General features: G+C 45.4%; 1 protein-coding gene across 6 annotated transcripts in view; it reads left to right on the top strand.

Annotated features, from left to right (window-relative positions):
- The window catches only part of LIMD1 (LIM domains containing 1), a 136,256-nt gene extending 114,713 nt beyond the window's left edge, over nt 1-21,543 (top strand). For 5 of the 6 annotated variants that reach the window (XM_029589469.1, XM_029589473.1, XM_029589468.1 and 2 more), the window contains 6 exons: nt 6,121-6,188; nt 7,495-7,557; nt 11,063-11,193; nt 13,879-13,930; nt 17,013-17,081; nt 18,491-21,543. In XM_029589469.1, coding sequence (XP_029445329.1) covers nt 6,121-6,188; nt 7,495-7,557; nt 11,063-11,193; nt 13,879-13,930; nt 17,013-17,081; nt 18,491-18,628 — 521 coding nt within the window. In that variant the 3' untranslated portion in view covers nt 18,629-21,543. The remainder of the gene's footprint in view (nt 1-6,120; nt 6,189-7,494; nt 7,558-11,062; nt 11,194-13,878; nt 13,931-17,012; nt 17,082-18,490) is intronic. The other variant, XM_029589474.1, reaches the window with a different exon arrangement.
- The last annotated feature ends 3,604 nt before the right edge of the window (nt 21,544-25,147 follow it).

The raw sequence follows: 25,147 nt of genomic DNA, 5'->3' as shown, positions 1-25,147 counted from the left end.
GTTTTTCAGTCCTTAACAAGCTCTGGGATAGGGCCCAGCAGGAGGGGACAGGGCAAAATGCTGTTCAGACTGAGCTCCGAAAAGTAATAGGGAGAAATTGCACTGCCTCTACCTCTGGCGAGGGTGCGTAGCTTGGTTCTGCAGGCCTCTGAGTACCCCCTGCTGGGGGGGCCCGCTGTGCAGAGATGTCCCCGTCCCCCCTACAGGGGTCCCAGCAGAGCGCAAAGCCCTCTACTCTGCCGATGCTTGGCGGTCCCTGGCGGGAAAATTCAGCGCGCCCTGTGTGGTGTGGGCACGGGGGTTAAAGAGACGAAGGCATTGTTTTCATGTGGAGGGATGCCAGAGGTCTCGCTGGCTCCTCCTGCCCCGGATATTTTTTATTTCTTTCCTCTTTCTAGCTGGGCATGAGTTTGGCTTCAGGAGAAGCTGTCGTTTTGAGTCGTCTTCGGGGTGTCCCTCCCTGGCTGTAAACTTGCTGATGCTGTGGGTTTCCCGCTGCTCCTGTCCGAGCCATCTGGTCCCGGAAGGAAATAGGATAGATGAAAACCAAAGAAAGTGTGAAGGCAGCGTGAGCCTTGACTGGGGAGGAAGCATGCATGAGAGGAAGGAAATGAGCACAGCAGTTGGGAAAATGTTTAGGTGGAATGGAAGAATGGAAAGGAGATTTGGGATATTTTTTTTTTTTTGGGGGGGGTGAGGTATTCTTTACTTTGTTCCGTAATTCTGGCAAATAACATCAGTGAGTGTGAGGAAGTGGTTGCTTTGACTAGAGCCAGGCGCGGCACAGGTGGGAGCTGGGTAAGCAGCCCCTAGAGAGGTGCATCGGATCCCCGATCGCTTTCGTTTTTGTGTAGCCGCGGGAAAAGTTCGTATTCCCACGGATCGGCATTTTTTTTTTTCCGTATTGAATCATTTTCGGTTTAGCGCGCACTAACATAAACCCATTAGCGCACACTAAACAGAAAAACGATTTTTCCCAAAAATTCATGGAAAATGTGATTGTTTAGCGGTTGTGCCGATACATGACAAATTAAGAAATATCTTACGATAGTTTAATTCGTCAAAAAAACGATGCACATCCCTAGAAGCCCCACACAGCTCTGTGCATTGGACCCAGTAAGCAGGACATGCCGTGACTTCGTCTGAAGGGTCTGACAACTTTTCCAACCTATCTGGTAGTCTGCCAGGGACAGATATTGCCAAGTACGTCTATGGTTTAACTAAGGATTCAAAGATTCCTCCAAGACTTACTTGCCAGGGAAGAAATGCACTTGCCAAGTGGTTTCTCCTCCACCAAAAATTCTTTCCCCCTCTCTGTGACCGTCTCTCTCTCTCTCCTCTCTTCCTCCTTCCTGTGCCTCCGCTCCTCCCAATCTCACTAGCTGGCTGAAGGCCCTGTTGCTCTCCTGGCTGCTACTGGTGGAAGGTCCTGTGAGGCTGCTGCCGCATCCCATGGCCCTCTAAGGGCTGAAACTGTCGCTGCCTCTCTCAGGGACAGAAGAGGCCACCTCCATGTGGTGGAATAAGTCATCATCCTCCTGGCACTCGCTGGGCTGAAGAGACGGCGGCTGCCTCCCGTTCCTGGCCCTGCACACCTTCAACGTGTGGCCTCTCTCTGCTGATGCCAGTTAGACTGAAACTGAGGCTTCATTCCCCACCCAGCACTGGCCTACCAGTGCTCCAACCTTGCTCACTAGCCATCAGAATCGGGCAAGTGGATTTCTGAAACCCTGCCTGTAACCTAAACCAGTTCTTTCCCCATTTATAGAGCCCGTTTTCTGCACAATTGAGCACAGAGGTGGCTGGTTAGAGGTGTGCTAATTTTCAGCAGTGTGATAAGGACTCGCGTAATATTTCCCAACAAGACGCGCACACACGTGCACCGCATTGAACCTCATATCATCCGAGAGTTTGAGGTTTACTTTTACTCCATGCTCAGTAAAATGAAAAGGTGTTAGTGGTGAAGGCGAGTGAGATGCTGTGATTTTGGATGCATACCCCGACTCCTCTGTGAGCTCTGGCAAAGATCTCCTGATCCCACAGGGCCATGTTTCTCTCACCCACACTCCTCCTAAAGGCGTAGAGTAGCTTAGTGGTACAAGCAATGGGCTGAGAACCAGGGGGCACTAGGATTCAAATCCCACTTTCTCCAGCTGATCCACCTTGGGCAAGTCACTTTTTCTTCTGTTGCCTCAGGTACTCACTTACGGGCCGATTCAGTAAAGTCCGCGGGAGAGCGGGCAAATGCCCGCTCTCCTGGTGCACGCACAGGCCACTCGCCTGTGCACGCGATACAGTATTTAAATGAGGCCTGCTGGTAGAAACGGGCAAAAGGAGGCGCTAGGGACACTAGTGCGTCCCTAGCGCCTCCTTTTGCCCCGGAGCGGCAGCTGTCAGCGGGTTTGACAGCCGACGCTCAATTTTGCCGGTGTGTGTTCTTGAGCCCGCTGACAGCCACGGGCTCGGAAACCAGACGCCGGAAAAATTAAGCATCCGGTTTTCGACCCGACAGCCGCTGGCCCATTTAAAAAAATTTTTTCTTTTTTACTTTTTTTTTAACTCTTCGGGACCTCCGACTTAATATCGCTATGATATTAAGTCGGAGGGTGCACAGAAAAGCAGTTTTTACTGGTAGGCGCTAATTTTTGAAAGTAAAATGTGTGGCTTGGCTGCACATTTTACTTACTGAATCGCGCGGGAATAATTAATAGGGCCATCAACATGCATTTGCATGTTGAGGGCGCTATTAGGTTCGGCGGGTTGGACGCGTGTTTTCCGCCCCTTACTGAATAAGGGGTAAGGGAAAACGCGCGTCCAATGGCTGTATCGGCCCGTTAGATTGTAAGCTCTTTGTGCAGGAACTTACTGTACCTGAATTCTAAAACTGCTGCAAGCTGTCTTGAGCATCATTTGAGAAAGTGGGCTAAAAATCAAAGTTAAACTTTAAAAGTTCTTTGTTTCTGTGTTTCTCTCTCTCTCTCCCTCTCTGAGTCCCAGCTCTTGCTTTTCTCTCGTTTGCCTTCTTTCAGATCAATTTTAAAAGCGTAGCTCATGCAAAAATGGCCACGTACGCGGACTGCGCACAAGCAGTGTGAATTTTAGGAATCCGTAAAGTGCACGTGTACGTACCCATGCGCACGTCAAGAGTAAGGGGCCAGGATAGGGGCAGGGGTGTTCCAGGGCGGGCCTGTGACTTGCGTGCGTAACTCCGAATTTGAAAACAGTTGGACCATGGCGCGCGTCCGCGTGCTATCTGCGTAATTTTGCTGCAGGGAACAGAACAGACAGTTCCCAGCAGACTCAGCACAGGGACAGAACCGACAGCTCCCAGCAGACTCAGCACGGGGACAGAGAGCCACGGGGACAGAACCGACTTGCTCCTCTCCTGATGGAGAGGAGCAAGTCTAGAGATCTCAAGTTTTGGGGTTTTCAGCACAGCGTGAAGGTCCGGGGTCAAGCGGGGGGGGGGGGGGGGGCGCTTACAGGATGAAGAACCAGAGAGGTGTCTTGAGGAGCTCAGTATCAACTGGACAAAACTGCTGGCCTAATTGGAAAATCTGTTTGTTTGTTTTTCCCCCGCGCACGAGTGTGTTTCAAAATCAGTCTGCACACATGCGTAAAAGCCGGTAAAGCCCTAGCGCAAATCCGCACGGGACATTTAATCGAGCCGGCAATACGCGCGTTCCTTTGAAAATTGACCCCTTTGTGAGCGCTCGCCTCCTGGCTCTTCCAGAGTCTAGGCAGCGAGCGGTACCACTGCTGAAATGGTGTCTATTCTAGCCAAGGTGCCCTTCCTGCGGTGCCAAGTTGTTTTTTTTTTATTGTTTTGTTTTTTTATTGACTGAACTTCCTTGGGATTTCCTGTCATGTTCACTGCACCAGAGAGCTTTCACCGTCTTTTCGTTATTACGCACATTACCAAGGTCTTCTGTCTGTGTGGGGTTGGACTTCTACTTGTTCCGTGAAAGGGCTCCCGCGGCATTGGCATTTAGAAACGAGTTCCAGCACAGCCTGGGGCTTCAAGGCCAGATATGTTGAACTGCTCGGTTGCAGGATTCAGGCATGATGCTCTATCCTTGGGGAGGCTTGAAGATAATTAATACTCTTTAATCAGGGTATGACCTGCCAGGAATTCTTATTATTGTATTTATAGAAAGTTTTATCCCACCTCCTCCAATACAGTTGTTTGGGGCCAGCTTCAAGTTCTCTGTCCCCGTGGCTCTCAGTCCCCGTGCTGAGTCTGCTGGGAGCTGTCGGTTCTGTCCCTGTGCTGAGTCTGCTGGGAACTGTTAGTGCTGCAGACACAAAACCTGGAGTGAAGTGTCTGTGATGAAGAAAGTGAAGAATCTAGGATTGTCTGGCTCTCATTTTTTCCTCACCCGTAGCTTCTAAAAGTCCTAGCTTCTTTTGCCATGTGGGTTAAACGGATGCTAAGATGTTTGGCATTCATCTTGTTCCTTGACTAACTCTCTAAAGTAAACTTTGCTCGTTTCTTCCGCATGACTTGCTCCCCTCCCGCCCCCACACCCTGCAGTTCCTGTGCGTGGAAACACAGTGACCGCCGTGCAGGACCTGTGACGAGCCCTTAGCAGCCTGCCCAGCAGTGCTCTCTAGTGTACACAGGCAGAAATTCAAGAAAGAGGCAGCCTAAACCGGCAGGAAACTGCACTGAACCACACAAGCAAAGAAAATGAGGGTGTTTTCTTTCTTTCTTTCTTTCTTTATAGATTTTTATATACCGTCATTTGGAGGAACCGTCACAACGGTTTACAGAGATATCAAAATACAATAAAATACAAATGTAATGCAAATAAGACTTAGATATAAAATAGTTATAAAAACAAATTATGACTAATAAAATACAGCAAATAAAGTAATAAAATATAGAAATAAACTAAGAGAACATAATAAAACTTAAAAATTAATCAGATAAAATAGAGTAAACAGGGTTTGTTTTTTTCTTTAATTTGATTTTTGGCAGAAGATTCTGCCCAAAAAAAATAGGGGGGGGGGGGGTGGAGAGAGGGGGAAGAGGAAAACTATGGGTGTTTTGTGCCAGGAAAAAAAAAAAAAGCTGGGGGAGTTCTTGGCCTTTTTTTGGCTGATGATTGATTTATTTATTTAGGTGTTTTATATACCATTGTTCCAAAATAAGATCACAAGGGTTTACAAAATCCGCTTTCAGTTACTGGGTCAACCATCCCATTCTGTTTCAGTGTTCGTATTCCAGGTCACTATAACAGCAAATACATTTTCTAGGTCATATTTATACATAATTTAGTTCATCTCAATAGCAAATGTGTATCTCGATGGACTTTCTTTTTAGCAAATAAAATAAAAATCCCTGGTAGCAGGTTAGAGAGAATTTATGATGGATTGGGGCTTCTCTCGTGGTCTTTGTGTGCTTGCAGAGAGTTGGCACCTTGAAGTTTCCCCAGACTGTCCTGCTCTTGGAGGAAGTTGGGGGGAGGGGGAGTAGTGAGCACCAGTGGCTAAATCTACCTTTTTTTTTTTTTTCTTTTAAATTGCTTTCTCTGGGCACTCCCTGAGCTGACAGATGTGTGTTGCGTTCTTAGCCTCTGCTTGGCCCCATCGGGTGAGGGGGAGTGTGTTCTGATCCTCGCACACCTCTTCCTCCCCTGGGTTAATACGCGTTTAGGACTTTCATTAGGTCAGAGTGGGGATGGTTTCTCCACCGATGAGGGGGTTGCTGCTGCTGACGTGGGCATCGCCCCCACGAGGAAGGGCCGGTGGAGAGCTGCGACCTCGCTCGTTCAGGTGGCAGCGCACAGCCGCAGTCACTGAGCCAACCTTGAGGAGTTTTGACTGACGGCCCGTGACGTTTTTAATGGGGCTATTCCGCATGCTACTGGATGCAGGATGTTGTTATTACGAACCCTGCAATAGTGTCTAAGCTTTTGCAAGTTGCTCCCCAGATATAAACCCAGCCCCTGGGTACCTCCCCGGTTTCTGCTGAGAATTCTTCCAGGGTGGACGGGCCTTTGTCCTGGGCACACTCAGATCCCTGGGGACAAAGAGAGCTGCTCAGGGGGAGTCCCTTTGTCCTCGGCTGCAGGTTTTATCTAACTGTACTACTTCTGTTTCCTTTTCTTTTCCTAGGCCGAAAACTAAGAGGAAAGGCCTTTTATTTTGTCAGCGGCAAAGTTTTTTGTGAAGAAGATTTTTTGGTGAGTGCATAATCAGTTGCCTGTTTCCAGTTTGTCTTGCGCGGTGTGCGAGGGGTCAGCAGTCTGCACGGTTGCACTAGGGGACGTTTCAGGTAAATGAAGTTTGTACATATGTGATTATATAGGTGGATATGTTATCTTATATATGTTTATATGTGACTGCAGACTGACTACACACACGCGCACAGGTGGCATGATCTAATGGTTAAGAGTGCTGGTTTGTGATTCAGCGGAGGTCCTCGGGCACGAGTTCATTATTTGCCTGTGCCACTGACTTCATGTGCAACTTTGGACAAGTCGTGTTATCTCCCTCTGCTTCTGGAGCCCAGTTGAAAATGAGGCATTTACCCTATTGTAGCGTTCCCAGTCAACAAACTCAATATTTAATATATATATAAATATAGAGCTCGATTAGATATTTTTTAAATAGTAAATGTAATTTGTTAAACTGTAATATGCCTTAAAGTACAGTTTAGTGTCAAAATCAGACCTGCTTGGCAATGGGATGGCTCTCATGCAGAAGGCTGGGATTGATGTGCATCGTTTGACAGCTTCGTGGAAGTGGTGGAAGAGGGAACAGGAGGTTCCTAATGTATTTTGTCGTAGGATGCCATGTGGTGATTTCCCTTCCATATGGAATAAAGCTGCAGACTTATTAAAACCTCTCATCTCTTTGGAGAGAGTCTTGATTAATTTCCTCTGTCAGCCTTAGAGGGGAGAGCACGTCCGTAGAACATATTTTGGATGAGGTGAACAAGGCATATAGGGGAGATGTGCAAGCCCCTGCAAGGATTTGGTGATGTCCGTTAGTTTATAAGCTCCAAGCCATTGTTGCTTGAAAGCCTTCTGACAGTTGCACGGACGTCCTCCATTTTTTGTGTAGGGAAGATGGATAAAGAGATATGAAAATTACTATCTCACTTTGCAAAGAATTTCGTGCAAAAAAATTTTTTTTTATACCTGTTGTGAAAATATTCCAGTCTAGTCAAAGCCGTCCTCAGCCCCGTGGCTTCTGTTTATCAGAAGATGGTTCAAAGCTGAGGCTCTATGGGCTTGCATTCAAGGTTACCAGGGATTGTCCCTGATGAGTCCCTCATACTCTATCGCCCGTGCATTGCGGCCATACTTCATTTGTAGGAGGCCAAAGCCCATCTCTACCCTCAAATCCAGTTCACTTGCACCCCTGAATCCTGCTCGTGTCGTGGTTGTGTACTTCTCCCCCCCATCCCACCCCTTCCACCTTTTCAAAAGCTGAAAAGAACCTGCTGCTTGGAAGCTGAAAGTATTTATTTTTTATTGCTTGCAGTATTCTGGATTCCAGCAGTCAGCGGACAGGTGTTTCGTTTGTGGGCATTTGATCATGGATATGGTAAGTGAAACATTCGAGTGACAAAGGGCCCTCTTCATTCATTGAAAGGTGACACGTCCCTTACATTGTGGAGTCGTCAGATGACAGGGGTGCTCCAGCTTGGAGATGCCTTATCCAAAGCTCTCCAGTGTTTGCTATGGTAGGGAGTGTCATTCAAAGCATGGGACCCCTACCCCAAGTGCTCTCTTGCCCACCTCCCTTTTCATGCTGCTGTTTTTAACATTTTTGTGCTGGCACGGTGGCAGGGGTTATCATTGCAGCAGTACAGATTCTGATAAATCTGGTTTCTGTTGGGAGAGGGGGGGGGTTCCTGGTGATGCCTTCTACTGTAAGCCCCCTCCTCCATGCAAAACCAATGCAGCTAAAGGTATGTAAAACGTTAGAAAGCAGCAGCGTCTCACCGAAAGAGAAACCATGATCTCACTGAAATAGCCTTATCCTGGACACTTTGTGCCATTTTTGAGGGACATACTTTATGGCTGTTTATTTCCCCTTTAACAGGCAAGGACCTTAAACCCAGGTGGGTGTATGGCTAGTGGACTAGGCTTTAAGCACAGCAAGATTTGGGGGGGGGGGGGGGAGTCCTGTTATGGCTGACCTACATCCATCAGTAACACGAGCAAGTTGAGTGGCAGGAAAATTCCTGCCGAGGGGACTACAACTATCAGGAGCAAAACTATCTGCATTATTTTAATGTTTTAATCTATAGAAGCAGCAGGCTACCCATGCCCCTCTTCAAATTGGCATTTGATGTTTAAGCAGCACAAGCATGAATGACCTCTACAGAATCACTGTTTAGTCTCCTCAGTATGTAGATAGATTCTCATGTCCCTAAGCGGTACTCTTTGTATAGTTTTTTGTTTTTTTTTAAGAATTGTATATTGTCCTTATTTTTATGGTGTAATGAACAAGGGAGAGAAGTGGGCTATAAATATTTTAAAATAAATAATTAAAAGATCCATTCTGTATGTTTAAAAATGAAATATATTTGAGAAATAAACACACTGAACATTATTTCCCCAGGTCAATGCTTTTTTTTTGTAAAAGATCCGATTTTAGTGATATAAAATCGCAGATGTTGCTTCGTAATTTGTTCCAAACGGTTTCTGGTTCATCAGTCAGATGTTGGCATCCTCCTGTCGTCTTGTTTGTTTCATACTTGATTTCTCACTTTACTGACATAAGATCTCATGGCGAGTTACAATGCAATAATAAATCCAATATGGCAATGACAAAAATGAAAACATAAAATAAATTAAATTTAAAAAAATTAAAATAAAATAACCTACAAGTAAATTTCCCTCCTGCCGAATACACCAACCTTTAGCAATAACAGAGCATTCATGATCCAAACGAATCTTAAAATGAAAAAAAATAATCAGGAAATAATAAGGCCTGAGTAAACCACATACCTTCAAACGCTTTCTAAAAGTCAAATAACTGCCCTTCAAAAAATATCTAAAGGCATCTTATTCCAAAGAATAGGGCCAATAACACTAAAGGCTGATCAGCAAGTCTCGCCTTAGACTGAGGGAGAACAACCAATAAAGCCTGCTTGAGAGGAACACAACTTCCTCCCTGATATATAAGGGATTAAAAGTTCCCACAGATACACAGGGCCATTCCCAAACAAGATTTTAACACAATTGATAGGATTTCAAATTGGCCTCGCCAATGAATAGACCGCCAGTGCATCTCCTCCAGAACTGGAGTAACATGATTTCTGGGCTTAGCACCTGAAAACATGTTTACCACTGTATTCTGGAGGAACTGGAGCCTTCTAAGACTGTGCTGAGGGAAACCCTTGATATAGTGAGTTTCAATAATCAATCCTACTCATGATTAACGCATGTAGAATGATTGACAAATGTGATCAAGGCAACAGAAGTTGTAGTTTTTTACTGTGCCATAAGGAAGTAAATGAGGACCGACTCACAGATGAAATTGAGGACTAGGGATCATTTAGAATCCAAGATAACTCCAAAGTTGCAAACCACTTCATTTTTGGTTTCATTTCAACCCCCCATAATTGAGGGAAAGACTGTAAGAGTTCTTTTTGTTATCGATATCCATAATAATTCTAATCTTGGAGGAGTTTAAGCTTAGCATAAAAGAAGTTAGCCTGCTATCTATTCCTTCTAAACTATTAGCCAGCTAGCTAGTTCTTTTTGTATTCATTTATTTATTTATATTTACCACACTCAGCTGGATATCATCAGTGTAGAGATGACCCAAGACACCAGAATCCTTGACTTTTGTTCACGGTGGAGCCAAATAGATATTAAATAATACTGGAGATGACAGTGACTCCCGCAGGACCCTTCAGACAAGTTTCCAGGGAAGTGGATAGCTCTCCTTCCAGCTAACACAATGGCTATACCCTTGGAGGAATGATTTAAACTGTTGTAGAGGGATTCCTCCAACACCAGGGACCTGCATTTGTTGTAATAGCATATAATCTAGTGTCAGAGGCCACAGACAGATCCAGTAACATTTCCTAGGTCCTGCCTGCCTTCAAACCCCATCCATCACTGAAGGGTGGACGGAATCCTTTCCACAACCGTTGGTGAAAGCCAGACTGTTGGGCCCTGTAAAACTGAATGCTTATCTAAACATTTAGAAAGTCGAGAAGAAACAACCTTCTCCATGATTTTACTATGGAAGAAGAGATGAGAAACCGGGCAGTAATATGCTGGATTAGCAGCATCCAGCCCCTTATTTTTTTAAGAGCAGTTTCGTGGGCCCCAGCCGAGAAGCACCCTGGCTTGGTTGCTAAGATAGAGGTTGAGGCCTGGGCATGCAACCAGCGGTAACAAGGGCGAAAAAAAGCCCCTGCTCCACCAGCTTTGGCCGCTGCCTGATGTGCTGTTGGAAAATTGGAAGCCATATTTTTAAGAAAACACTTTGAAGGTGATTTTCAAAGCTGCTTACAAGGGCAACTGAAACGTGCACGGGTTCACAGATCCCAGACTTTCAGCCGCATTAAATGTGGTGTTCTTTTTGGGTTTTGGGGTCAGGGTTGGAGGGGTAGAAGGAAATAATAGTGCACACATATGACCTGTGCTGTTACCCCTCCTCCCTCTGCCCACCTGCACAGAATAGCAGGTGCAAACTATGTAAGTGGTTTCAATGCATATACTTTGACAGAATTTTCCAAGGGAACATACCCACGTGCTGTTTGAAAATTGTGTTGTATTCTTTAGATTTTATTTTTTTTTATTATTGCATGGCAAGCTATTGCTCACCATTGTTTCCACTCTATTACTCCCATTCATGGTTTGTTTTTTCTCTCTCTCTAGCTGATGCAGCTGGCAAGCGAGCAGCCCATGCGTGCCAGATTCTGGTACCCCACCCCCCTCCCAATTTTCACAAGCAATGCTATATCCTATCTTGGGGGGGGGGGGGGGAAGGGGGTTAACAACGGGACCTTGGATGCTCTGTGTGAGTCCTTGCAGTGGAAATGGTTATAGTGGCACTCACTGCTCCCTCCTTTCTCTCTGCTTAGATTCTGCAGGCGCTGGGCAAGTCCTACCACCCAGGCTGCTTCCGGTGCGTGGTCTGCAACGAGTGCCTGGATGGTGTACCCTTCACCGTGGACACCGATAACAAGATCTACTGCGTCAGGGACTATCACAAGTAAGGGAGGGCCTGCGGCAGTGTGGGTAGCCCAAGCAAGGGACCAGCAGAGATTCACAGGGCACTCAGTCAGTGAGCACATTTGGATGCATAGAGGGATTAGTGTCTGAAAGGGTCCGCATGAGTATAGGTCTGTGGACCCTAGGAGGTTAGTGTAATCTGTGTGTCGGTGTGCATCTTGGAGGGGCAGGGAGGGGAGAACGGGGAGAGTGGATAACTGGGCAAATAGTTGGACAAGCGAAGGTTTTATACAGAGGAGTAAATCGGTAAAATTGTATTACATTTTGCCATGTGGCGTAAGACAGCCCTTACTTCACCGCACCCTTCCCACGCCCCTCAAAAAAAAGACATTTTGCACTCCAGTAGTCTCCAGGATCAATACAGCTACTAAAGCTCTGCACCACAATAAGTAACTGATGGACTAAATAATCCCTTGAGGTATATTCCATTCTATTTCCTGCCTTCAATAAGGATGAAGAGCACCTGAGGTGTGATTCACTTTTACTCCCTCCCCCCCCCCCTCCCCATCTTAGACCCCATCCTCTCCTCTAATGTTATTCCCAGGCAGCCCTCGGAAGCCATGGTGGCCTTAGGGCTGGGGGAGTGCCGACAAGGACCGCCCCCATCGCAGCAGTTGTGCCCTCACTCCCCAGGGCATGAACTCTCTCCATCTGTGTGGTGCCCCCTGGGCCTGACTGACCCCAAATGGAGGGGGAGGGGGGAGGATCCTGTATTTGAATCTCCTGCATTATGGCACGCTGTGGCCTGAGCCATGGAGGAGCCAGCGCTGAAGCATTCCTGCTTGAAGGCAGACGTGGATTGTAGTGGAATTAACATTTTCTCTATCTCCCCGTTTTTGGCGTGCCCTCCACCAGTGCTAGAGTGCCACTCCCAAAGTGACCTGATGGTGGCGAAGGGCAAGAAAAGAAGAGGGGAGTGTGAGGACTCATGGCCTGTTTCTTCGCTTCCAAGTTATTTCTGTTCCAGTGGGGCCTTTTTTTCCTCCTAATGCAGGAGGGTGTTTTGAGTAAATCATCTTAGCACTGCTTCACATTGATTCTGGTACAGCAAAATCATCTCAAAAGGTGATTATTGTGTTGTGAGTAGTTGGAGGCAGATTTAAAAGTGGGAAACAAAAAAGGTGGTGGTGGGTGGAGGCTCGGTGGTTCAGTGGCAGTGATGTGGGCTGCCAAGCAGAAGATCCAAGGTCGATTGCTAGGCTAGCACTTTCCCTCTGGGCCGGTTGGAGCCAGGGGTGCTGTGGAGGCAGTGTTTGCAGCTCCTGGCGTGGGGAAGCATCAATCACAAACACCCAAAACCACACAACGTGTATTCCAGTGAACCTCTATTTGTAACACAAAAAAATAATAAATGGTTAAACTGGTATATTTTTTATGCTATATCGCATAGCCATCAAATCTTGTAGGACCCTTACTCTCATTTGGTATAGGGTCACTTTGCTTTATTTCAATCAATTGTGTTTTGTTCATTTTTTATAATATCTTTTTTTGTTGGAGTAAAACAAGTCTCTCAACTCCCCCAGATATTATAAAAAATGAACAAAACACAATTGATTGAAATAAAGCAAAGTGACCCTATACCAAATGAGAGTTTGATTGTGATACTGACTCTGTGAGTAAGGGTCCTACAAGATTTGATGGCTATGCGATATGGCATAAAAAATATACCAGTTTAACCATTTATTATTTTTTGTGGGGAAAGCATCAGCCATCGCTCAACAGGTACATTTAGGGGTTAGACTCTGGGACCACGATTACACGATCCGGAGGGAGCCGTGGTGCCCGACCACTGGCTGATGACTGTGGCCATGATGGACTGGCTTTAGTGAAGGAGAGGAGCCCCGGCTCCAGCTAAGGTGGAAAAACAGAAGAGGAGAAAACTACTGGGGACTCAGTAAAGAAAAAAGAAAAAGATTTAGGACCTAGAGAGAGGTTGGGGGGAAACCCTCTGGAAATCATTCCCCAGTTTGCACTGGCTAAGAATAGGAAATTGTTTTGTTTTTATAATAAAAATATCCCAGGGTTTGAGAGCATGGCTGTCCCTGCCAGATGTGCCATTATGATTCCTTCACATACAGGGCAGGAGGCTGGAATGATCCAGCTGTAATTTGTCCCAACTCCCTACCCACAGCATCAAGTTCTGCAGGAGCCTACATCCTTAAAAAAAAAAAACAAAAACAAAAAAAAATCCTCCTCCAAGATAGACTCAAACCAACCTCCTTGACTTTGGACTGAGAATGCCAGCCATTGGAAGAGTCGCTGCCAGTGACATGAACCCAGTGATCAAAATTCTTAGAGAATCGTCACCTGCATAGCAAACTACTTAATCGTAATACTGCTAATGATTTCGATTTACCATATATAGCAACTTCAGTCCAGAGAGGAAGCTGGTAATGCGGTAGAGCCTGCATGCAGCTATCTGGGGGTGAAGAGCTTGGCAGCACATTTGTGATGCCTAACATGCTTAGTGCCAAGAGCTTCCTGAAAGAGCGGGCGAGGGGAGCAGGTAAATGTGGCTGTAAATAGAGGTGCAGCATGTGACTGATTTGCCTGAGTTATGTGTAAATTAAATTAAAAAAAAAAACACTATTGGCAGAGTGGGGACTGAGTCCCCTGCTGTAAAAAAATATATATATTTGCTTTCTATTTCTGATTGCTGTTTCAGGGTATTGGCTCCAAAATGTGCAGCATGTGGGCTTCCCATTCTGCCATCTGAGGTAGGACACTTTCCAGTACACTCGTACTCCATGATAATCCACCCCACAAGCAGGCGCTGGTACGCTGTACACTGCATCCCCGGTCTTCCCTTGCAGACACTCTCCCTATGACATAACAGTGCTCCCTGTGTGACGTCACATGTGGTCTCCCAGTGCTCCCTGTATGTAGGGATGTGAATCGGGCTTCGGACGATTGAAAATATCGTCAATATTTTCAAAATCGTCAGAAATCGGGGGCTCCCTGAAAATATAGGAAAACCCCACGATATTGATCGTGGGGGTTCTCTTATCGTTTTGGGGGAGGGTGGGAAAAACGGCACACAAAAATAACCCCTAAACCCACCCCGACCCTTTAAAACGAATCCCTTTGCTTCCCCCCCCCCCCCCCAAAAAAAAACATTTTACAGGTACCTGGTGGTACAGTGGGGGTCCCAGGAGTGATCCCCTGCTCTCGGGCCGTCGGCTGCCACTAATAAAAATGGCGCCGATGGCCCTTTGCCCTTACCATGTGACAGGGTATCCGTGCCATTGGCCGGCCCCTGTCACATGGTAGGAGCACTGGATGGGCCCGCACCATTTTTAAAGATGGCGCCGGTCATCCAGTGCTCCCTCCATGTGACAGGGGCCGGCCAATGACATGGATACCCTGTCACATGGTAAGGGCAAAGGGCCATCGGCGCCATTTTTATTAGTGGCAGCCGACGGCCGAGAGCGGGAGATCACTCCCGGGACCCCCACTGGACCACCAGGTATCTATAAAATGTTTTTTGGGGGGGGTTGGGAGGGTGGGGGAAGCAAAGGGATTAGTTTTAAAGGGTCGGGGTGGGTTTTTTGTTTATCAGCTCGGGCGCAGCCGATAAACAAAACCGCGATCGGGCCCGATGGAAAAAAAGCCCACATGTGAATCGGAACCGGAATCCGAACCGATTCCGGTTCCGATTCACATCTCTACCTGTATGATATGTGTGGTCTCCCAGCACTCCCTGCGTGACATTACGTGTGGTCTTTCAGTGCTCCCTGCGTGACATGATGTGACTTCTCCTAGTGCTCCCTGTGTGATGTTAATGGCCATCTCTTAGTGCTCCCAGCATGAGATTATGTGCCATCTCCTGGTGTTCCCTGCATGACATTGTATGCTGTCTCCTAGTGCTTCTTGTGTGACATTATGAGATGGCTTCTAGTGTTTTCTGCATTCTCCGAGGACAAGCAGGATGGTAGTCTTCACATATGGGTGACATTAGATGGAGCCTAATACGGAAAACTTATGTCAGAGTTTCTAGAACTTTGACTAGGCACACTGAGGATGCCCAGCATGCCCTATACCACGTGTCCACGCGAGGTCCCTCTTCAGTCTCTCTTTTTCCGTGGAGCTGTGAGCCTCTCAGTTTGATTGAGTTCAGAACTTGGCTTTCCTTAGCATATAGACAGATGGACTCAGAACTAGTGGGTTATGCACCTCTGCCATCGGATGGAGATGGAGCAAACTGACGTCACAGTATATATACTCCTGCAGTGACAATGGCCTGCCAGTATTCTCCGTCTCCAGCAGATGGTGGACATGCATCTCCCCACTGAGGATTGTTTCAGATGTTAGTAGGAGAATTTTATAAAGAAAGGAAAAAAGCCCCGCTCTCCTGCGGTGATACCAAATGGTCCCTCCCCCAGTTGAGAATTCCTGAGGTGATTTCTGAGGTTCCTCAGATGTGACCTTGGTCCAGTAGCTGGTTTTTCAACCAGCATGGACTAACTAATTTGTACAGCTTAAAGGCAGCAGGTACAGGAAGCTGAGCGCGGTGGTGATGGCAGATACCCTCACCCCCTCCCTGCAGCCAGAGACTGTCTCTGTACTCAGCCAGGAAGGGCTGAGCTCCGGTAAGAGTAGTGGGGTTGTATAGGATTTCCTCTGATCTCCGTGCTCTGTGCGCCGTTCCAACGTTCGTTCCCGTTGGGGATAAGGGAACTGGGCAGCCTGGGTGGATAGGCCCCCTACTGTTAGGCTTTTTCCTCTGCGCCGCACGGTGGTTTCTTTTGGGTGCGCTATCTGTGTGCATATTCTATGTTGTGCACTGGGAAAGGACTGGGCCAAGCATCAAGAGAAGCCTAAGAAGCATTGGCACCGGTCCCCGTTGATGCACTGGCCTCCGAGAAGCGATACACCGGGAATCGACTGCAGCTAAGGGGAAATATTCAACCTGCCACGCAGCAGGAAGCATACTGACCGGTGGAAGAGGGACCCGATGCAGAGACCACTAAAATATAACAGAAAGACTTTGAAAAACGAAAGAACAGAGCTCCACTACCAGGAGGCATGCAGTTCATGGAAAAAAAAAAAGACTGAAGAGGGGACCCCGCGTGGATAGTGGCAGGCTGGCCACGCTCCATGTGCCAGTCAAAGTTTCTAGAATCTTTGACAAAAGTTTTCCGTGCCGGGCTCCATCTGATGATGTCATCCACATGTGAGGGCTACCATCCTGCTTGTCTCGTTAATTCCTACACACTGGGGTAGATTTTCAAACCGCGCGAATTGGCGTACTTTTGCTGGCGCATCAGGGCTACCGGCTCAGTCAGAACTGGCCTACTTTGGGCTCTGGCACCATGATCCTTCATTTTCAGCTGCTTGCTTTATATATCGCCTTCTCAGCTTGCTTCGGCCAGGAGCTACAGTGGCAGTCCTTGGCTGGGCAGTGCCCTGCACCCCACCTCTTTTCAGAACCCTGAGTCACTGGCCCGAAGTCCAGTTGTTGGATGTTGCTGTTGTGCAATGACCAGGCCCCCGCAACATCCTCCGCTTGGGTGTCGGAAGACCCTGAGCGAAGGATCCAGCCTGGATCTGCCACATGACAATAGCATGAAGCACTGCCACTGCACTGAGTTATAGGACGCCCCCTCCCCCCACACCACAGCTCTTGTCCTATTTTGCCTTCTTTCCCCAGTGCAGACCTGCAGGCAGTTGCCATTATCGGGTTGTAGTTTGTTTTGATGCTCACATTGCTGCCAGCTATAATTCAGGAGCTTGATGGATCATGGATTACCAGCCCCAGTTTCAGTTAATCTTTACTTCTTTTTGCTTTGATTTTTGCAGGGGTCGGATGAAACTATTCGCGTGGTATCTATGGACAAGGATTACCATGTGGAGTGCTATCGCTGTGAGGTACGAGAGAAGGGACCATTTATTTATCCTGTTGAGCAAGGGAGGTTCATTGGATTCTTGTCCGCTGGGGCAAAGAGGAGAGTGGTTCTGGTGTAAAGTGATCGCCTAATGCCTTCACCTCCTGCGGAGTGAGGTTAGAACAAGAGGAGAGACCAAGGGTTGCAGCTGAGCTCAGGGGAAGTTGCAAGGTCCTGACACTTCATGGGCTGTGCTGCTACAGTGCGATGTATTGGCGGGTGATTGTGGGCATGGGAGAACTGGGGCAGATTCTCATTTCCACTCAGATATCCATTCTAGCACATCTGCTGAGTTCTCTATGGTTAGTTCATATGGGCTTTCGAAACACCGGCATGTGTAATTCATGTAGATATAAGGTTGCTTGGCAGAGGTGTTACATGGGAAACAGTAGTGCATAAGAGTGGGTGGGAAACACCTTCTCTCTCATTACCCTCAGCAGCGCCGTTCTTCCCGGGCCTGCAGCCCCCGTCCCTTAAACCCGCAATACTTGGATTGAAGTAACTTTTGGAAACAGGACTCAGGAGAGAGTGTCTGGGGATTGCAGATATCCGCTTTACAGGAACCACAATCACTGGATATATCCTAGCATTTAAAGAATTCTGCTTTAAATTATTTGTACATTGACATTTAAATGTTTACTGACTATTTATTTATTTTATTTATTTATTTAAAAACTTTTCTATACCGTTGCTAAGTTAAATACCGTCGCAACGGTTTACATGTAGGCACATGTTTAATGTAGGTAAAAGTGTACAATAGTACATTCTAACAGGTACCGTCAAAGGTTCGGTTACAATATATCATTAGACATAGTCATTTACCTCTACATTGGTTCAAGGTAACCTTCCCATGTCTGAGTCCTAATTTGAGGAGAGACGTCAACATTTGCCTTTTCTTGGCCACATAATGTAGGGTTGGCCAACTCCATTCCTCAGGGCAACAAGGCAGATTTCTTTTCAAGGTAGATAAAAAAAAAAACACTACTAGTATTGAAATTAGAGGAATCGGATATTATTTGCAGGCATTCGACAAAGATAACATTTGGCTGTGTTGTTTTTGTAGGCTATTAATTCAAAACGAGGGACTCTCTGTATTGCATTTGTTATATTGTATATTATTTTTATGTTTAATGTAAAGCTTGTGCCTGACTTAGAATCGAAGATAGGTGGGATATAGGGTATTTTAAATATATAAATAAAAGTAACATGGTTTGGTTTGTGACACCCCCAGAGATCAGAGCTGGATGTTTTTCCTGCAAAGGAGCATAAACCCCTGAGCAATTTAAACAATCTTACTGACTGTTCAGTTGGGCGTTGCTTTGCACCCTGTGGGTGATGTACTTCGAGGTGATGCATCTCAAGATTAACTTTGTTTTTGTTTGCCTGTTTCAGGACTGTGGCATGGAACTCAATGATGAGGATGGCCATCGATGCTATCCCCTGGAAGATCGTTTGCTCTGCCACGCCTGTCATGTTAAGCAGTTAGGACAACGTGCCTTGCCTCCCATGGAGTACCAGAATCCTTATTAGCGAGCTGGCACCCAGCTGCTGATTCCCACCTGCTCACAGAGACTCGAAGAGAATAAACTCCTATGAACCCCCTTCTCCCCAAATTAGCTCTGAGCTGGGAGGAGGGAGTGAGGAGGGAGCAACATACAGTAATAGACGGGCAAAAGAAATCTTGACAGGTACCTAACCGAAGTTGACAGTGCCCACGTTTTGCTGGTTTGGGACGCTTTTCAACAAGTGCTGGTGACCTAGTGCGTATACTAATGAAGTGCCTTTCCTTTATGCTTTGTGCTGAAGGCGCTCCTTCTCGTGGGCATCCAACATAGCTGTCTCTTACAGGAAGGCACGACAGTAGCATCACGTCATCCACCAGTGCCACCTTTTTTATGCCAATGAAAGCCCCGTGTGCTCTGTCTCTTGCACATGGCTCTGATCTGTGCAGCTCAGTATAGCTTGCAATCTTGTTCAGTGCTTTAATGGAGCAGGACTGAAGTCCTCGTCAGTAGCCGCTTAGGCACAGAGATGCATTATACCTCCTCACACTGTTGCTAACGCTTGTCAGCAGCTGGCCCTCTGCTGGCTGTATGCTTTTAATTTCTGCACACCTGGCACCTTTTAATTCAAGGACAGCTGATTTATAGAAGCCTGTTACAGCAAGTCTTCCGTGGTTCCTGGACCGTTCTGCGATCTAAGGTTTGGGGTGCTCCTCAGTTTTTCTCAGGCAGCTTTCACAAGGCGGTACAGAGTGCTGTGAGTTCCTTATGACTGAGAATGTTTAAGCCGAAAGAGAGCAAGTAATGGGACTGAAACTCATAAACAGCATCCGAGTTTGGCTTTACAAGAAAACTCGCAGATGCCATCTGCCGCAGGCGTGCACACATCCCTCCCCACAGGTGCGCTGAATTGCTCAGGTCTTCCAGCTCACTGGAGAGAGCTCTCTGTGCATCTTGATTTTGTTTACAATGGGAGTCGGTGGTAGCTGGATATACTTTTTTTTTTTTTTTTTTTTCATCTAACAGAGATTCCGTCATTGGATCTGAACTGTCCTGGCGAGGTGAGGCCATGCACATTTTTCCTGTTCAAAGTCTTTTTGTAGTAACCATTGAGCAGCTTTGGGCTGTCAGTTGGTTTGGAAATGGCAAGCAATCAGAAAACCAAAAAGAACAGTCAGAACGTTGCTTTACAGAAACTTCACTCTGATGTGGTTTGTATTTTTGGTCATTGAAAGGAATTCAGTTATTTAAAAGCAAATTAAACTGATCCACATCTGCTATTCTGTTCTCTTGTTCTCAGCTCTTGAGGTTTTTTTTTGTTTTTTTTGGAGGGAGTGGGGATTCAAATTGTAATGGGCTCTCTGGACACAATATACACTTCCTGAGAGAATCTCAGCTAGTGGTAAACAATCCAAGATAGTATTCCAGGTCACTGACACATTTTAAATAGTTTACTATGCAACAAACGTTCTACAAAACCTTTGTGCAGCATACCGATGTCAGCAAGCTTGCAGACGACAGTGAGCATAGAAGAAAATGAAATCTCCTGTTGGGGGTCTGGCTGTTATAAATTTAAATCCAACAGAAAAACGCCTTCAGTAAAATTTGCTGAAAATAACAATTCTTTTTCATTGTGATGAGAAAGGACCTCAGCACTGAGCAGAGACGTCAGAGTCTGAATCCACTCTCATATAGTTCAATCGTGGGTCCACGTGAATCTCTCTAGAGTTGTTAACAATTTTTTAAAGCTTGAAATTTTTGAAAAATGTTTGTGTTCTTGAAAGATACAAAATTGTGCCAAATTCAAACGTTGCGCAATTTTCTTAAAACAATATGTGAAAGTCCCACTTATCTTATTATGGTTTTCTCATACTTGACATGAAGATTAGATATCTTGCTCGCCAAAATGCGTGAAATGTTGAAGAACTGTGAGCAGGTGCCGTAAACGGACGCCGACATTGGCAACGTTTCGCCAAATTGGCTGCGTCAGGGCAAATAACAGCTTCTGCAACGACGACAAGACATAAATATCCCACAATAGAGCTTTTAAAGTAATATTTCTCAGCACCTGGTGGAGGTGTTACATGGGAAACACAATGGCTCCCTCGCTGGCAAATCTGTTCATGACTAAATTTGAAGTGATATGGATCCATAATTTTATTTTTTTTTTCTTTTTGTCCCTGTGTTTTCCCTTGTTGTCTGTTGTTAATTTAAAAATGTGCCTGCCCATGATTCGACATCTGAAGGGGATCTGTACCATGAGAATAACTTGGGGGGAGGGTGGATACTTTGAAGGGCCATTCTGTTCCCAGGAGGTGGTTTTATGGTATAATTCAGGGATACAGAAAGTGTTTATTTCAGAGAATCTGGCTGTAGGGGAAGGCAATTTTGAATCTACAGTCCTTGCTGTCTCGCAGGACGATCACCAGAGGTTTCTTAAAATTCTGGCATATCAAACAGCTGTTGTCACAGTAATGTAGCCAGTAAAGCAATATTTCAGCATGGTCAGTTACATAACAGTTCTGTACACCAAGGATATGGATTTCCTCATAGCAATGCTAGAATGCTGAATTATCATTAAAGTTATTTTGAATTGGAAACAAAGTTGAGCAAATCATATTTTTTCTGGTTTGGGTTTCTTTCCTTTTGCTGTTGGAAAGGTGACTTTATGGCATATTCTAGTCAAAAAAAAAGAAAAGGTGGGGGTGGGGAGTAATGTCTTGTGCGTCTCCCGAGTTATACTTTTTGAGAGATCCTGTGGTACAGGAATTGCAATGCATTGTTGCTTAGGTGGCTCAATGAACAACGAAAACAGAGTAGAGTTTATTGCCAGAGCTTTTAAAAATGTGCTTCTATGTTAACAAAAACATTAAGTATACTAAAAAAAAAAAAAAGAATGTAGCCTCTTGACGCACCCGCTCACTTCGTCTGATGGTGCCTTCAGCTGGTGCGATGGCCAACTCTGGTCCATCAGCAGACGCTTTGACTTACAATGAAATGCATAGGTGCAGTTGCACAAGGCCAGCTGTGTTTCTTCTTGGTCACAAGGCGCTCTGACTCTTGTGGTGGCATCCTCTTCCCTACACTTATGCATTTATTTGCTTTCTCTACTGCCACGTGACTTGTCAGAGAAGATACATAGATGAGGCTTTGCATACAATCAGGTAGCTAAGGAGCTACAGACGAAGTTTACTTTGAAAAAGGCAGTTAATAAATCATAATAAATGACATTTGAAATATTGACTAGAATCAGATAAAATGTACAAGTTTTTTTTTGGTTTTGTTTTTGTTTTTTTTTGCTGTCTGAAAAATGTATTCTAGGGGGGAGAGTAGCAACCAGTTTCGTGTTTGTTTGCAATTTTCTGCATTAGCTTGGTTAACTTGTTGCCAAAGGGAATAAAAAACAAATATAACGAGTATGAAAAGCGTCCTTTTATTGTAGTGATGATATTTATCCTTATCCCAAAGTACGTGAACCGCCTTCTGTGCATATGCATGTGTAGTGCCTGTACTAGGAGGATTTTTGTCATTCAGGTTTCGGAGGATGGTAACAGTAGCTCTGGGCTCCCTCAGCTCTGTTTTTCAGCTGTGCAGATTCTCTGTCCTCAGTTGAAAGCCCCATCATCGCTTTCCTCCACAAACTTCTGTGACATCACCCTCATTTGCATTGGAATTAGTCACATTATAACAGTGTAGGGGGGTCGTCTATGAAAATTCACTGCTTTAACAAAATAACACCTCTATAGAGTGCCCTGTGTGTAGAAAAAGTATGAGCCAAAGCCTATGAATCTCATAGCCAAATCAACAGGCTCGAAACTCCCTGGGAAGAGCTTTGGGTTGATGCTGTGTAAATTTTACAACCGTTTCCTCATAAATGGCTGCTGCTAAGTGACTTCAAAGGAGGACTGAAAAGTGCCTATAGCACAGAAGCAGCAGGTTCTAGGTCAGGCATCGGCAATGTTTCTTGCCAAAAATGCTACATCTCCTTAATATTCCTCCCATGTAATGCTGCCTATAGGGATCCTTCCCCCAACACACACACACGCTGCCTCGGTTCCAGGGCTGGCCTGGCACCCGTGTGCTCGTTCCCCAGTGCTGCCATTTTCAAAACTGTTTCTGCAGATCTCTGGTATCCAAAGTAGGTGTCTCCCAAAACCCTTCCAGTAACTAGTTAGGTGACTTTTTTTTTTTTAGGGAATGGGTTGCTGGGCGTAATAGATTAGATAAGTAGCTTTGAATTGCAGTCTGTTAACTTTTTTCAACTCTTTCTTGGTCCACGCCACAGATCTGCACTCCCATCACTGCCTGTCCTCTTACTGCTCTCACAGTACAACTTAAGGGGCATAACCTTAAAGGGCTTTTTTTTCTCCTTTTGTCTTCACGAGAAAAATACTTGGTGGTGTCTGAATCTAGATCTGCGAAGCATTCAAATATTCCTGTTGAGAGAGGAGGGGGAGGGTGAAGGAGACCTGCCCCTATCATCACCAAGATATATAAACTATAGTTCTCTGAGTATTATCTGTTTCTATCATCAAAATGTTCACCAGGAACAGCTGAGGAATTGTTTACCCTAATTATTTAGCCAAGTACTGGGACAAGCAAGAACCAATGACTCGTTTTGGGCATTCATACCAAACAAGTGTGATATTTGATGCACCATGTCAGCTATCGTGCATACATACATGCTCAAATCAAATCCAACTTTATTTTTTACACTTCTTTCTGGGAATCATGCAAAACAAGTTACAGAAGTATCTACATTATATTAAACAAATATTCACATTACACAAATATGTAGGCGTTCACACTTGACGAACTCTGTACTAATGACACGCTACTACATGTTTGGTTTAAAAAAAAAAATAGAAAAACCATGCAGAAAGAGGAACATATGTTATGATTTTTGGTGTGCTGAATTCACCCATAATAGAGCTTAGGCCAGGGTTTTCCGCTTTGTGAGCTCCCACTGAAGCAAGATTCCCATCTGATAAGGGCCTCTGCGAATGTGTGTTTTGAATATTTACTTGGAAAGGAGAAGACTCCCTGTCCTGCTTTGAGTCTGGTGATGAAAAAAAGCTTCAGCCAAGTGAAAGTTGGGTCTAGTTTTATTTCTTCTCTTAAAAATGTAGACAGGTTTATAATCATCACTAGGTTGTGTGGGTAGTTTGTTTCTCCTTTGTGTCTACTGGATGTGCCAAGTAAACGTAAGTCGCTATTGAGGCATAACGAGGATCATGTCTGAAAACATAGCATATATATGTGCATAAACCTCGAGAGGATGCAAAATAATTGCGATATTGTATGTAAATGTGAAGAGGGGGAAAAAAGGGGCCTTTGGGGCAGTGTTTAAAAGTAGGGACACGAGGTTGCTGTTTTGTAAGCGATATTATGCGCAAACATTACTGAGCTTGTCTGGACACTTTTACATCTGGCGATTTGAACGTTTTGTGCGTTTTTGGGTGGGAGATGTGGGTTAAGTGCTGGAGGTGTCTTAATCTGGGGTAGGCAACTCCAGTCCCCGAGTGCCCCAAACAGGCCAGGATTTCGGGACATCCACCATGAATAGGCATGAGGTAGATTTGCATACAGTGGAGGCAGTACGTGCAAATCTTACCTCATGCATATTCATTGTGGAGATCCTGAAAACTGGACCCGGTTGTCCATGACTGGATTTGCCTACGCCTGGTCTAGGTGAACTGATAGAGTTATCAATAGTCTAGTGAGTCCAAGTACACAGACAAGGAACTTCAGAAGCAGAGTATGCACATTGGAGATAATTTTCAGAGGATTTAGATGCATAAAACTGGGTTTTACGCAGGTAAATGGGCTTTTGAAATTTGCTACTTTTACCACATGTAACTCCTTTGAAATTTCTCTGAATTTTCAAAAGGCTTTACGTCCATAAATGGGTTTTTGAAAATTGTTACCATATATGCTACTTTTATGCATGTAAATACTTTTGAAAATTACCTCCTCGGTTTAAAAGATACCTGATGCCACGTTGAACTCTAGTATTGCGTGCAAATTGTTATATTTATTAAGCATGTGAAATATACGCCTGTATTTATTTATTTTTTAAAATGGTTAGAGGAATGTGTGTTCCTGCATTACAAATGTACGCACGTACTGAAAAAATAAGTGCATACATTTTGGAGCAGAAATATGTGGGTATTTTATAAACTGTGTGGCTCCTAGCATAAATCTTTGTGCACCCACATCCCTGCCCCTGTGGTGTATCATGGACAGTTTTTAAAGTTGGGCTGTTGGTGAGAATGCCTGTCATATTGGGCAAGAAAGTGATAGACCTGAGTGGTTCTCCTGCGCCCTTTACATTGGATGTGAAGTTGCAGCTGGGTGGGCACAGCCATTTTCGTGCACCAGAGTAGAACTGTGGGGGCAATAACTTCTGGCCCAGCAAGACAGGCATTCTTGACTGGGGAATAAGCTCATTCTTTATTTTTCCATGACAGCCGTCTGCTAAATGCCAATATCTGGGCTGACTTGTGTGGATGGTGGGCTATGTTCTCTGTGGCTTGCTCCTTTGTTC

This window comes from Rhinatrema bivittatum, chromosome 2, assembly GCF_901001135.1.
Source record: "Rhinatrema bivittatum chromosome 2, aRhiBiv1.1, whole genome shotgun sequence".
NCBI classification, from domain to species: Eukaryota; Metazoa; Chordata; class Amphibia; order Gymnophiona; family Rhinatrematidae; genus Rhinatrema; species Rhinatrema bivittatum.
This window is presented reverse-complemented; position numbering and strand designations above follow the sequence as displayed.